Source organism: Hyaena hyaena, unplaced genomic scaffold (assembly GCF_003009895.1).
Source record: "Hyaena hyaena isolate Hyena2069 unplaced genomic scaffold, ASM300989v1 scaffold_180, whole genome shotgun sequence".
NCBI classification, from domain to species: domain Eukaryota; kingdom Metazoa; phylum Chordata; class Mammalia; order Carnivora; family Hyaenidae; genus Hyaena; species Hyaena hyaena.
In genome coordinates, this window is record NW_024080811.1 from 2,140,356 (window position 1) to 2,155,429 (window position 15,074).

At 54.0% G+C, this 15,074-nt stretch overlaps 1 protein-coding gene across 2 annotated transcripts in view; it reads right to left on the reverse strand.

Moving 5' to 3' along the window:
* ADCY5 (adenylate cyclase 5) overlaps positions 1 to 15,074 on the reverse strand; it is a 144,528-nt gene that overhangs the window by 36,317 nt on the left and 93,137 nt on the right. Inside the window, exons 4-6 of one of the 2 annotated variants that reach the window (XM_039240625.1) lie at positions 4,475 to 4,586; positions 2,749 to 2,876; positions 621 to 692 (exon numbers count right to left, since the gene is read on the reverse strand). In XM_039240625.1, the coding sequence (XP_039096556.1) occupies positions 621 to 692; positions 2,749 to 2,876; positions 4,475 to 4,586 (312 nt within the window). Of the gene's footprint in view, positions 1 to 620; positions 780 to 2,748; positions 2,877 to 4,474; positions 4,587 to 15,074 lie in introns of both variants that reach the window. The other variant, XM_039240624.1, reaches the window with a different exon arrangement.

Here is a 15,074-nt window from a genome sequence, read left to right on the forward strand (position 1 = left end):
GGCTCAGATGCTAACCCCAACCTCAACACACTGCATCTGTCCCTTCCCCCCTGTCCACACCACACTACGTCTAAGTTATATCCTCAACATCACAGCATAGGCCATTAGCCTGTCAGGAGGACACGAATGTTCTTTAAACACAGGCACTGTTTCTCCCACTGGTCCCTAAGAGGTCATGTGCTCTACTTCTATTCTGGAAATACCGTGTTTCCTGTACCTGTGCCTGTCCTCACTCTGGTCCTTCAGCCTGGCTCTCTCCCCACCTGCACCTTCCTCACCTGTCCCGATCCCACCCAGTCATCCTGGCCAGCTCACATTCTTTCCATCCTGGCTACCCCCCAAAATTACCCACGGTTCCTCCCTCCTCTAGAACTCTACCCCATCCATCACATTCACACAAGAAGCTGCCCTGTTTTATGCAAACATCTTCTGGGTAAAGCCTGGGCAAAGGTGGAGAGGCTGCTCCCTCCAACTTGCCGTGGCATGGTGCAAATAGTTTGTTAAGGAGAGGACCTTCTACTAAAATTCTGCCAGCCCCATCCTGCCACCCCCGCCCCATGCCTTGGGACAGTCACCCTGAGTGGGGTGGGGTGGGAAGCGAAGTCTGGGCCCTCACTCACCCTGCCTTGCCTCCAGCTTCCATGTGGTTGGCCAGCGTGACGTCATTAGACCAGACGTCGAACTGCCACTTCCTGAGACCAAGGACACCGCAGTGTACTCGCCCGCTGTGAATTCCCACGCGCATGTTCACGTTCACCCCTGTCACCTCCCGGACCAACCTGGGGATGGAGCAGGGGTAAGGCTGGGAGAGGGTCGGGGGCCAGGCGCACAGAGTGGGGGCGAGGCTGGAAGGCACGGGGGTTGGGGGTGTGACAGAAGGTACAGGGGTCAAAGAGTCATTTCTCTCTGGTCCAGCCCACGTCCAGAGTCTGAGACTGTTCCACCTGATGGGCACCAGCTGGGCGCTGGTGCTCAGGTGCCGTAAGCAGTGAGGCGTTGCTTCCGGGAATGGCCACAAGGGGGCACAGTGCCTCACACTACAACCCAGGCCCCTCTGCTTCCGCCACGAAGTAACTAAGGTTCTAAGGTTCCCTTCGCTACCCTCCAGTCAGTTCAGCTGTGTTCTGCATATTAGTGTCCACCCGAGCCAGACAGGGACGTTACAGCCACTTCAAACCCTATTCATATAATACTCGGATCTGTCCACATTGCTGCTTCTCGGATGTTAGCAGGATAATGGAGAAAGGTGGTTAACTGAGTTCCAAGAGAGGACATGTGTCAAGCTCAGGAGAGAAGAGGAGCCTGAGCAGGTGCAGGGGGCCAGGGATGTTCATGTGCTGGAAGACAGCACCAGTCCCCACCATGGTGGCACATGCACCACGCCCTGGGGCGCGGGGCCCCCAGTAGATGCGTGGGCCCTCTGCAGGATGGAGAATGTGATGGCAGCTCTACTGCCCTGGGTAGGTGTCTGAGCCGCAGGTCTGCAGAAGAGGGTACAGGTGCTTGGGGTGGTAGGGATGCATGGTGCTTGCTTTTTAGGGACCTGGATGCTTTCTGATACCCTGGGATATACCTAGTCAGCCAGCTGTCTGGAGGGCAGGACAACCACGCACACACTTGTCCTCCTCCCCACCTCACTGGCAAGAGGCTGACACTTAACATGGGAAAGACCAATGTCACTCATCATCGCTCTTGGCCTGGGATACCTCTGCTGGGGCTGTGCCTTTCATCCACAATGCCTCCGGCCCCTTGCTTAGGTTGATGATATCTTATTCGACCTTGCTGTCTTAACTCCAGGGCCACTTCCTACACGAAGCCTCCCTTGGTCCTGCCAGTGGAAACAACTGTTCCTTCCTGGGCCCTCCCATCTCAGTTTGCCTCTCTCACCTGGTGGTGTCCACTCTACAAGCCTGGTATCACGGCAGGGGGAGTCCCAGCCTCTGCCACAACAGACTCCACGCTTCTAGGCGAGGGAGGGAAGCACTGGCTAGCCCAAGCACGCAGGGGCACTCAGTCAACACTGCAGAAAGGAACTCCGCCAAACCGAATGGACCCGCCACCCTCCTGGACAACTACTCTGACCTCTGACCTTGCCCACTGTGGCTTCTCCTTTGCCCCTGCCCAAGCTAATTCTGAAGCTCAAAAGTACTGAGCCTAAGCTTAGATTATCCATACCTTTTCATGACTGGGCCCCCTTCTCTGGCTAGCAGTGACCAAGAATTGGCCAAAGATCCTTTCTGCTATTGCTCCCAAGAAGGATGGGACACCTGTTTGCATCCACTTGCCCTACTGTATTCCCTGGGCAGCTGTTTAACCCCAGTGAGTCCAACCTTTCTCATCTGGGAAGAAATGGGGCCAATGGGCTCTACCCCTGGCTGGATGGTCGTGGGACCTAAGAGACTAGGGTACAATGCATAGGGCACAGCATGACGGCCAGCTGGTCCTCCTCTCTTGCAGAGGTGGGGCCACATCTCCCGCTGCCCTGGAGTCTGCGAAGCTCTCCCTTCCTATAGGACATGTTCCTCTGGGAAAAGCTTTCCAGGCTGCTGTGGATAGAAGTTGCCCAGGAGAAGGCTCAAAGCCTAGGCGTGCAAGTCGGCCCTCCAACGTGGCTAAGGGGCCTTGGGAGACAGCTTGGCCCGTTTCCCTGCCTCCACTGGTTCACCCTGGAGGCCAGCCAGTCAGTTACTCAGGCTGTGGGACAGTACCCCCACAGATGGACGGTCCCCCCCGCAGATGGGCACTTACGAGATGGCCTCAATCATGTCCATGCCCATCTCCACGCAGCAGTGAGCGTGGTCAGCCCTCGCTTCAGGCAGCCCAGAGACACAGTAATAACAATCCCCCAGGATCTTAATACGTAAACAGTGATTCTCCTGGAAAGCAAATTAATTTTAAAAATTAAAAATAGTAGGAAAGAGAAGTGGGAGGGAAAGGAACGGGAAGCAAACAGATTCACCCCATGCCTGGAATAACTTGCCTTTTAGGGCAGTGAGCACAGACCCAGTGCCGGCAGATGCATGGCCCCAGCCCCAGGACAGGCTTATCAGGACTGGGGGGGTGGAGGACAGGCTGAGCAGCCCTCACAGAGGCATTCTAGCCTCCCCAGGCTCAGGAACTCACTTTTATGGTCACTGCTGAGACCCAAGAAGAATGCAGTTGGTCTGACGTGAGAGCATAGAGGGCAGACTCATCAGAGCGAGGAAGGCCCCAAGTTGAGAGCCAGTCCCTGATTCTACTCCCAGGCCCGGGAGAGCACTGACTCTTGGCCTAAGGTTCTACGAACAGTTTGCTGATTCTCCTTCTTTTACTGAAGCAGAAATGAGACTTAACCAAAGCTCACCTGACCCCAGCCTGTCTGAGCCTTTGACCAAAAAGGCGTCTGGCTAAACCAGCAAGCATATGAGTGCCAAGATACCCACAGAGCTGAACGCCTGCCCAAAGCTGCTCCTGCGCAGAGGAGCTGGCACAGCGGGCCACCCCACAGGTCGAGACTGACCCACAATTCGGACTGGGATGGGATGTCATTCGTCACCAATTTTCCAAACCTGGCCCCCAGAACTTACTCCATGAAGTGGGTTGCTAACACATACCAGTCTGTGTGGCCTGGACTCTCATTTAAGGCCCATCCAAAACCTGAGGGCCCAGCACACACCCATTCACCCCACCCAAGTTCAGTGACAGAAGAAGCAACCAGTGAGGTGTGAGAGCTGCCATCTAATGCCCTTGGAGGCCCTGCTGCCGCCTCTGACCAGCGCTGGCCTTCTCGTCAATGCTCTGGTCTGGTGTCCTGTGAGGGCAAATGCTCTGGTCTGGTGTCCACGTGCTGGTGGACACTGCCGGAAGCAGCCCGACCTACAATGACTCTGGAAAGGCCCAGGGCATCACTCAAAGCCACAACAGCTGGGAAAGGATGATAGCGTCACAGGGACCTAACGAATGAATGTACAGTTCACCACTCCGTGCCCCCAGGTGCTACTTCCAATTGGTCCTAACAGTGCAGCGTCCTCTTTCTGGAAGCCTCTGGGGGGGGGGGGGGGCGCACACAGCTGCCTGCAGGCCAGTTGGGATTCAGACTCATTCCCTTATCACTGGCCAACCTCATCAAGGAAATGGCTCTATGGCACCTAATTTGCCCAAACAGAAACCCCTCGGGGGCCTGGGCAGTGTTCCCTGCAGGCCTTGCCACACCCCCCGCCTCGGATGCAGGGCTCACCCGCTTCCTCTCCCATGACCAGTGACAGTGTAAAAGGAGTGAGGACACGCAGCCACAGCCCACACAGCCACTCTGCCCCTCCCCAGTTCTCAGCAGTGGGCTCCGCCCAGCAGGGCACACGCTGGCACAGTGCCTGTCCCTGGGGCTCAGCGGGTCCTTGGCCACAGAACTGTCCCTGAGGCAGCCCAGATGGAGCCACCCTCCTGGGTCTGGCACAGGCCCTGGTGCTGAGGACAGTAGGTAGGCAGGGAGACTCACCGCAGCCAGCTTGTCGAAGCGGGCGAAGAGTTCGTTGAGGGTCATGACCAGCTCCTGGGCAGTGCACTGGGATGCCAGGCTGGTGAAGCCCTCAATGTCAGCAAACAGGATGCTAGGGAGACAGGTGGGGGAAGGTCCCCATGAGAGACGAAGGTCAGGGGTACACAGCCAGGGCCACCCTCTGCCTTAGGAGGGCTGCTGGCCAACAAGGGTCTGGGGGCAGGAAGGGGGCCTCTAAATGGCTGCTGGGGAGGAGATCAAGAGCCCTGGCACTGGGGAGTCGAGAGTGCTGGCCTCTCCATGCTGGCTGGGAGGTGCGCTAACGGTGCCCTCACTCCCACCCAGGAGGAAAGGGGGGGCAGAGGCGTATGAGGCCTGGAAGTGTGCACCTGCCTGAATTACCAAAGTCAGGTGCCTGTCCCTCTGCCTCAGTTCTGTCACCTCTTAGCCTGCTCTGGTTGACTCCTGAGCAACCCTGTCAAGGTAACTGGGGCTTTTGATTCATCTGCTTGGAAAGTGTTTCAGGCCCAAAGGGCAGCCATGCTAAGGTCTCACCTCTCAGTCCCACAGGTAAGATTTTGGACCCCAAGCCCTCCATCCCAAGGGAGTCCTCTAGAAGGGACAGACTAAAGCGGCCTAGGGAGGAGAGAGAGAGGAAGACACAGCCAGCAAGCGTCTCTGGAAGCCTCCAACTTATCCCTGCCAGCAACTTCAGCTTCATCCCCAGGCACGTAGTCAAATGTACCAGGCGGTCCCCGCATTGTGGGTCTTCTATCCGTTTCTCTGGCTTGTGTTCCAGAGATTAAAAACGTCTCCCTTTTCTTTCACCACACACTGCCAGAGGCCCCAGGGCTGGAATGTGTAAGGGCCCCTGGAGTTGGGGTTTTTTTTCCCCCAAATGGACACAAAAACGTAGTAAGTCTTAGCTACTGAGATGCTCCTGGTGGCCTGGCTCAGGGCTGGGAGCCTCCAAATTGTCTTCTCACCAAGTCCTCCAGGCAGCCCCGAAGCCAAGGCTTGGCATCTCCTCCTCATAGACGAGGAGGCTAAGTCTCGGGGAAGGTGCAGCAGACAGCAGCACAGTGGGCTCCTTCGCCCGGACCCGTGCTCTGCCCCCTACACCATGAGGCTCTGAGGCGCCGGATAGTCCTCCTTTTGCAAATTAAGAGCATAGAACTAAACAAATTTTGTCATTTTATTTGGAAAACGTATGTTGGTAAATTAAGCTCATCTTTCTATTCCGATGCTTGATCTCCAGGGCCTTACTGACCCTGGGGAGCCTGTCCACCCCAGGCTAGCCTTTCCTGGAGACAGTCAAAACTCACGTGGGGGTCAGACCCCTGCACCCCAACCAGGGCCACTACTCCTCTGCCCTAATCACCCCAGAGACAAGTGACCCGGGACAGTCCCTACAACTCCAGAGCCTGTTGAAATTATTCAAACTAGCCCATCCCAAACCTGCTTATCCTGCCTCACCTGTTCCTTTCCGCAGAAACCCCAATAAAGGCTCTCATCCACAGTACCCCTCACCCTGCCCCCTGACCCTCATGGGGGGTCCCCCTTCCCCACATGGCCCCCACAGTGTGTGCTGTGCTCCCTGCTCTTGGGATGACTAACAAATGATCCTTTCGATGGCAGCCGTCTCATCTATTTGCCTTGGCATACCTGGATAATAATAAAACCTACCTTTTAAAACAGCTGGACACTGTTCTGAGCACTTTATGTGCATTAACTCACTTAAATATCATGATCACCTTATGAGGTCAGTATCCTCCTTTTACAGGTGAGAAAACTGAAGCACAGAGACAATCAGTCACTTGCCCACGGCAACCTGGCCAGGAGGTGAACCAACAGATATTAAGCTGCTGGCCCCACAACCATCTTAAAGAAATAAAAGCATAATTCAGCAGTCTGGCATGGTATGTGGGGCAGAGAGGGGCAGAGGGGCACCATGGGTGGGCAAGTCCAGGACTCCATCAAGAGGGGCACACTCAACAGCTGCTTGCCAGCTCACACAAGGGAAGGTGGAAGAAGCTATGAGCCAAATGGGGGGAAAGAAGAAAGCTGAGGAGGTAGAGGAGGAGTGGAGAGGAGACACACTGCCCCGTCAGGCCGTAGGACTCGGAACGACAGACAAGCTGCTCCTGAGTGCACAGCTAGGCAGGTGGGGGCTCAGGAGATGCAAGGGATTTGGGGTCTCCATTAGGCTTTGCTGCCTGGGATTTGACGGGCTCAGCACCCTGCCCAGGGGGAGTGCGGGGCGTCTGCATGCTGGGTAAGAGGAGCAGGTGAGAGGAGGCCACCATGCTCCAGATACTGATCTTGGCTCCCTAACTAACTAGGTACAGCCCCCTCCTCACCCACCTGCTACTGCCCCGGCTCTCAGTCTCCCGGGCAACTGCCTCACTCCATTCAAGAACAAGGGAACCACCTCTCTCATCTACGTGAAAGTGCCGTCACACAGTTGTTCTGGACATTCTTTAACTCTGAGGAAACCAAAGCCAACTGATGTTGGGGTCAAGATCTGTTGCTCCAGAGTTAAGAAACACATTCAGTCAGTTCAAGTCAGTTTTTCAAATGCAAAGCCAGCAGATACCATGCCCAGCAGCAGCTCATGCTGAGTCCAAAGCTTCAGAGCAGACGCCTAGCCTTGGGGGCTCATGAGACCCCCACAGAAGAAGAAAAAAGTCCCCGAACCTGAACCGAAGCTGGAGAGGTAGGATGACTACTAGGGTCAGGTAACCCAGAGCACCAGGCCAAGAGAGGGGAGAGAATGGGCTGCCCCTGGAGTCAGGAGTGTGGACCAGCAGCTCAGAGGGCGAGGACAGGACTCCATCGAGAGGAGGCACACTCAGCAGCTGTGACCCCCACACCTGCTGAGCTCACCTAGCTACCCAGGGTTGGCCGTGGGCAGGCCTGCCATCATTCTCCTTCTCCATAGAGGGCCTTAGAGCACTGTCCTCCACAGCTGCTCACATCCTGCAGGACCCGTGGGCCTTAGACTGGGTGTCTGTTAGGGGCGCCTGGGTGGCTTAGTCGGTTAAGCGTCTGACTTTCGCTTGGGTCATGATCTCGTGGTTCGTGGGCTCGAGCCCCGCGTCGGGCTCTGTGCTGACTGCCAGCTCAGAGCCTAGAGCCTGTTTCAGATTCTGTGTCTCCCTCTCTCTCTGCCCCTCCCCTGCTCACGCTGTCTTTCTCTCTCTCTCTCTCAGAAATAAAAATATAAAAAAATAACTTAGACTCGGTGTCTGTTAGAAACACCAGGAGCTTTCATAGGAGTGGTCCCTGAGCCCCAGTCCCAGAGACTCTGGCTTAATTAGCCTCAGGTGGGGCTCTGCTACTGATGGATTCTGTTCCGTTTTATTTTAAGCTTCCCCGGCGATTCTAATACGCAGCCATGGTTGAGAGCCACTGCACTAGTTTAAATGTCACCTCAAGGAGACCTTCATCACCCTCTGTGAATCTATAACCCCTCCCATGTCTGTCTCCCTTCCCTGCTGTATTTTTCTCCACTGGACATCTCACTATTTATTATTGCAGGTGTTTTTGTTATTATGCTCCCATGCGTCTCTGTCCTCGCTAGAATGCAAAGTCCTTGAGGGAGGGATTTTGGCCTTGTCCATTCACTGCTACATCTCAGCTACCAGCACACTGTCTGGCACACAAAGCGAATGTTCAATAAAATTCACAACTGGATGACAGGCTGACTGAGGACGGGTCACATCCTCCTCGCCCTCTGCCCTATCCCCTAACCCCCCCACATACGCACACCCTGCGCAATGCCTGGCCCGCAGCAGCTGCCTCTGTTAGCCTCCTGCCACAGCAAAGTACTACAAGCCGCGTGCCTTGGAACAACAGAAATGTGTTTTCTCAGTTCTGGAGGCTAGAGGTCGGAAATCCAGCCATCACCTGGGCTGTCCTACCTCTGAGACCCTGGGTAGGACCCTTCCTTGCCTCTTCCTACTTGCTGGCGGCAGCTGCCCATCCTCGGCATTCTGGGACTCGGGAGCTCTGTCACTCCAGTCTCTGCCTCTGTGCTCACACGGTGTTGTCCTTGTGTATCTGTGTCTTTACATGGCAGTTTTCTCTTCTCATAAGGACACTGCTTATATTGGATTAGGGGCCTACCCTATGCTAGCATCCTAACCTGATTTCATCTGCAAAAGCCCTCTATCCAAATAAGGCCACATTCACAGGGACCAGGGGTTAGGACTTCAACATATCCTGAAGAGGGACACAATTCAACCCATAATGGTGCCTAATACACATCTGTTGAATGGAAGAGAATATGCATAGTTTCAAAGCAAGCAAGAGGCAAGACCAGTAACTCCAGTAGCTCTTCCTTCGACCCCATGGGGCCTCTTGGGGTCCCAAGCAGGTTACCTGAGACAGAAGCCCATGGAGCCCAGAGCCTGGCACCAGCAGACACCCCAACTACATCCACGGGATAAATGGTAGGATGGATGCAGAGGCCATGAGCAGCTTCCCGGTTCATGCCAGGAGGCACCAGAAACGTCGACAATGTCAGCGTGAGGGGCCTGCAGGGGGCTGAGAAAGCAAGCGCCTCCCTCCAGCCTGCGGGGACCTACTCTTCATGGCCCCTCCTGGGGCTTTCGAGAGCTGCTGAGGCGTCAGAGGGGGCAGGCTGCGGGCTGACGAGTGGGTGGTGAGCCACCTGCTGGAGAGGAGCGGCTCGGAGCAGGCCCCTCCCTTGTGCAGAGGTTTAGGACGGGGTCTCCGAGGTCCCAACTCTGAACATTTATGGAAATTCTGCCTCCTCCACGTTCCCCCCACCTCCTGTCAAAGGCAAAGTCACCCTCCTCTGCTGCCTCGGGGGAGGATTCTACTCAGCAGCTGTCACTCTGGAAGCTCCTCTGTTTTTGAGGTCGGCCCAACCACAGACCGTTCTACTGGCCAAGGTTTCCTGATGTGCTCCTTGGTGATCCTAAAGGCCGTTTTACAGCCCCGCCGGGCGCAGACATACAGCCCGGTCCTGGTTCATTGATCAGCTCCCACTTGAGCGCTTGTCTGGGCAAGGCGATCAGGCCCTTGCGGTGGGTGCGCGGAAACAGGGTCGCCGGCTCTGGCAGCACGCTCCTCCCTAATTGCCTGCCATCCGTCACTCGCGGTTGCCTGTCTCCTACTCCAGAGGCAAGAGCAGGCAGCCACTTCAGCCCAATTACCTCAATAGGCCCTTCAGCGTTCTGTTGGAGGCCGGCTCAGCTCTTCCACACATATTTTTGGCTAAGCACATTTCCTCACTCCCGCTCCCTCTTGCACCAACAGGAGCCATGACCTGATGAAGATGTTGGAGTCTGATCCCACTCCTGAGCAGAAGCACACCCAGCAGCGTGTGGGACGCCCAGATGCCGAGTTCTCGCAGTGGTCTGGGTGGGAGGCCACGCTAACAACCTGCTGCTCTGATCTGCAGTCCGGGGCCCTGCGTGCAGAGGGGACTCAAGAGATGCTAGAGGCAAACTGTCTACCAAGTAAGGAAAGGAGGATGGGTAGATCTCAGCCCAACCCCCAAGACGCTGGGTCTAGCAGGTGCTAAGGGTCTTAGGGAAGCAGAGCAGAAGTGCCCTGGGGGCCCGAGCAGTGTAGCCTGCGAAGACCCAGCTACAGGCCGGGGGTCTACCCGCTGTGGCACGCCTCCCATTTGCTCCAAGCTATATAACCTGGGGAGCCTCTCGAATCCATGCCCCTTGTAAGTTAAAGGAGGAGCGATGGGTCACTCGCAAGCATTAGGTGAGCCGCACGGTCAGTGTGGTGTGGTCGTGTCAACATCTGGCTGAGAATGGAGGCATTCTGGCATTTTCCAAGGGGCGGTGCAAAAACAATTCGAGAAGGGCATGTGGACCATGCCCTGCGGGACAGGCTGGGAGAGGCAAAAGGGGAAAGGCCAATGAGAGGATGCTGAATATTGGACATCTGCACAGACTCTACCAACAGGGCAATCCACCCAGGGACAGCCATGCCCTCTCCACTCTCACAGAAATGGACACTTTCCTTCAGAAACTGGAAGGGCCCGGCGACTGGCCTGTCAGGATCGGCACCAGAGGGTCTGTGGTTGATCTATGTCTTGGAATCCATGTTGCCAGCCTTGGGGTCCCCTGCAGACCCCATTCCATCCCCTGACCCCTTGATGTTATTTCTGCCTAACAACGGACTCTGTTCACAAAGCCTTGTGAAAGCTGGGGAAATGGGTCTCAAAGGAGAGGCCCAAGAAGGGGAGGGGACACACCAAGACCAAGTAGTAGTCAGTGACCACTCAGTGATGAGAATATGGTGTTTTCCATTGTCTTCTTATACTGTTGATTCCTAATTTGTCCACAAAGAACATACATCCTTTATATAATAAAAGAGGTTGAAAACAAATTCTGTTCTTCTAGGATCTGATTCTAACCCTTCCATCTTCATGATTTCTCTGATACCTTTCTTATTCTGATTTCTTACAAGAATCAGAACTTCAGACACAGCCTGACACGTTCAACAGTGCTTCTTCACCCTAACTTCTCTCCCTTCCTACCTACCCCAGGGCCCCCAGTTTTGAGTCCAAAGAGCTAAAATAATAAGTCCTTGCTGGCCCCTGGCTCCATTGCCCACTGATCCCCATTCTGTGTCCAAGGACTAACTTAGGTCTGTTGTGAAGACCTAACTCCACGCAAGAAAGTGAAGAGACTAGAGCCCTTATACACTGCTGGTGGAAAGGTCAGAGGGTAAACCTCTACAGGAAATAGTATGGGCTTCCTTAAAAAATTAAAAATAGAGAGCACCTGGGTGGCTTTGATGGTTAAGCATCCAGCTCTTGATTTTGGGTCAGGTCATGATCTCACAGTTGTGAGATAGAGCCCCTTATCAGGCTCCAAGCTGGGTGTGGAGCCTGCTTAAGATTCTCTCTCTCTCTCTCTCTCTCTCTCTAAAAAAAATTAAAAATCGGATTACATGCCATATGATATAATAATTTCACTTCTAGATACTCACCCAAAAGAACTGAAAGCAGGGACTCAAGTAGGTATTTGCACACCATAACAGCATCATTCACAACCGCCAAAAGGTTGAAGCAACCCAAGTGTCCAACAACAAATGGATGGATAAACAAAATGTGGCACATACATGCAGTGGAATATCATTTAGCCTCAAAAAGGACAGAAAATCTGGGGCACGTGGGTGGCTCAGTCAGTTAAGCGTCTGACTTCAGCTCAGGTCATGACCTGGCAGTTCATGAGCTTGAGCCCCACATCAGGCTCTGTGCTGACAGCTCGGAGCCAGGAGCCTGCTTCTCATTCTGTGTCTCCCTCTCTCTCTGAGCCTCCCTTGCTTGCACTCTGTTTCTCTCTCAAAAAGAAAATAAATATTAAAAAAAAATTTTTTTTAAAGAACGGAAAATCTGATACATGCTACAACATACCTGAACCTTGAATACATCATGCTGAGCGACATAAACTGGTCACAAAAGAACAGATACTGAATGATCCCACTTAAATAAGGACCCTAGAGGAGCCAAATTCACAGGCAGAAGGTAGAATGGTGTTTGTCAGAGGCCAGGTGAGGGAGGTGTGAGGAGCTGTTGTTTAACAGGTATGGAGTTTCGGTCTTGTGAGATGAAAACAAGTTCCAGAGATAGAAGGCGGTGGTGATTTGCACAACAATGTGAATGGTTAAGATGGTAATTTTATACTATGTATATTTTATCACAAGTAAAATAATTAATTACTTAGTTAATTAAAAAGAAAAGACCCAACCCCAGTGGCTTCCCCCACGACGCCAGCTGCGTTCTGAGGCTGCTGTTCTCACAGCACGGGGCTCAGCCCGACCTCACCAGTGAGGCCTGCACAGTCCCCGAGGGGCAAGCGTGGTATCTTTTCTATCTACTCCTAGTCACGCCTGGCAAAGAGTGGCAGCACAGCAATATGGAATGAATGAGATAATAATATAAAGGCCACTTCTGTCTATAACCGGTATGGCGTAGAGCTCAGAATACTTTTCTTAATATTAGGTTGGAGACAGGAATGCTAGGTGTTTACGGAACCATCCCTCATGTGGTCGGCTGCTGGGAATACGACTGGAGGTAAACATTTTCCCTCTCTGCCCACAGGGTGCACAATCCACCCACAGGTATCTGAGCATCGCGGACGCTGTCGCGAGGCCATTATAATTCAGAGCCACGCTGCAGCTGAGCCAGACACCAGAGTGACCTGGGGAACACAGCCAAGTCCTTGAAGCAGACGGAGAGGAGAGGATAACCTTAAAAGGGGGAGGTTCAGGAGAGGCTGAGGAGAGAAAGGAGAGGAGGGGAAGTGAGAAGAGGGCAGCCTTCCCCAGGCCTCGCCACACCCCCACTGTGCAGGGATGGGCGTCACCTCATTTTCACCCCTGGGCTAGCAGCTATTCTGACCAGGCCTGTGAGGATGAGGCTGTGATTCAAGCCAATTAGCCAAGACCCCCACACTCCATCCAGAACCCCTCCCAAGGTCCAGACAGGCCAGGTGAGGAACATGTTACCTCAGCTGAGGACCAGCGCCCCGTGGAGGAGCTGGTAAAGATTACAGTCCGGAATGCTCTCTGGCCCTCCCACCATCTACAACCTTTAAAACCTAAGGGCTCCAGCGTAAGGACAGGTCATGCAGGCATGGAGCTGTCCTCATTCAATGGCGACCCTTATGGAAGTGGAGAATCCTTCAGTGCCCTTCAGAATCCTGCAGGTGTGCCCTGACCCCTGAAACATATAAGGTATTGGTTACCTGACCTTGACTTGTGTCTGGTAGCCTGCTTCACCTCCATAGGATGAACAGTCTACAGCTACCTCCTGGGTGGGGGGCCTGGCCAGGGCCACCCCCGCAAGGAGTGAGTCCTAGGCCCCCATCTTACGAGCTCTGTTCCTTTGTGGCTTCTATCATGACAGAATAATTGAGCAGTAAGTTTTATAATATATATACCCTTCAAGAGTGCAAAGCCCTACCCCTATTCCTCAGGTGATACACTCCCAGTTTACTAATTAATCCACTGTGTAGTGCATGTCTTCCTGGATGGAAAGTGAGCTTGACAAAATCAGAGAAGGGTCCCTCTTAATTCCCATTGCAATCCCAGCCTCATAGCTAAGTGTCTGTGAATGCAGCTGGTGGTCCCATGGAAGCAGAGGAAAACATCCCCTGAATGGATGAGTGAGGGGACACCACTATTCCCGTTATAGACGAGGAAACGGAGGCTCGGGTTAGGTGACTTACCCAAGTTCCCATAGCTATTAAGTGGCAGAGTGGGGTGTGACCCAGGCTGCTCAACATGGACCTTTCATCTTGCTTCACAACGGTGACCTCTTGGCAAGGGTAATCTGGTGGCACCTGGGCTCTGGCAGCATCTGTACACTCACTGTGACCTGCGGGGATGTGCCTTCCTCTGCTAGAGCTTCTAGGTCTCACCCTTCCCTCCAATCTTCCTGCCCCTCCTCCAAGGCAGAGCACTGGGAGCCCCCAGCCCAGAGCTGCCTCTGTTGGCACGGGCTGGAGGCCTTTGTCCCAGGACGGCACAGCCCCCCTCTGCCGCCTGCAAGAGAGGCAGGCATCTGCGGGGAGAGGATGGTGAGGGCTCTCAAGCCACAGGTCTGACACCCCAGCAATGGGCTCCAGCCCCAAGTGACCTGTCCAGCCAGAGCGGTTAATACATCTCCATCCATCACTAACACGTCAGATGAGCGAGGCTGGGGGCTCCAGAGAGGGGGTCTCCAAAGGCTCCTTGGCCTCTGGCCTGCCTCAATGCATAGCCAGCACCAAAGCACCCAACAGCCTCCCGGTGATCTCCAGAAGCAAGTGTTCTGCTGGGAGCCGGGAAAGGGTGAGGCCACAGAGAGCAGCAGGGGCCTGTTGTCACCCCTTCCTGCCCAGGCCAAACTCTCCCCACCTATTAGTCTCTTCCCCTTCCGTAGATCCAGGCCCAGCCTGTCACACCGCAGGGTTGATTTATTTTTCTTGTGGCCTTGCTCTCGGAGGGGCTAGAGAGCAGCATGTCATCACCCTCTCTAAATATTACAACTCCGCAGAGAATTGACAAATGTGACTCATCACCCTTCCACTCTCCAGCTAGAGAATCCCCAGGCCTTTCTTTGTTGATAGAAGTGCGATAATAATCATAATAATAGCAGTAACAACAATAATAGCTGTTCCCAATTACTGAACACATGTCCTGTGCCAGACACGGCACTAAGCGCTTTCCTCACGGTTTCATCTGCTTTTCACAGCCCTAAGTAAGTATTCTTCCTGCCCTATCCTGCAGAGGAGGAGACTGATGTTCAGAGTATCAGTGCCTATAACGTGCCGTGGTCACATGGCCAAGAAACAGCAGGGCTCGGATGACACGCAGGGCTGCCTAACCCCAAGCCTAATCACTGCACCATGAGCACAGCCCCAAAGTGTCCTTTCACACTATGATGTCACCCTCCACCTACTACTCAACCCCCAACCTGAGTCAAAGGTTCAACCCAAAAGAGAGACTAAGCGTGCAGTGTGTTTCCATCAAGGGCTGCAGCCAGAGCTGCTAATGGAGCAAGGAATGGGGCTCCAGCGAGATATTTGCATATGATTGCTTGTGGCTGCCTCGGATGGAT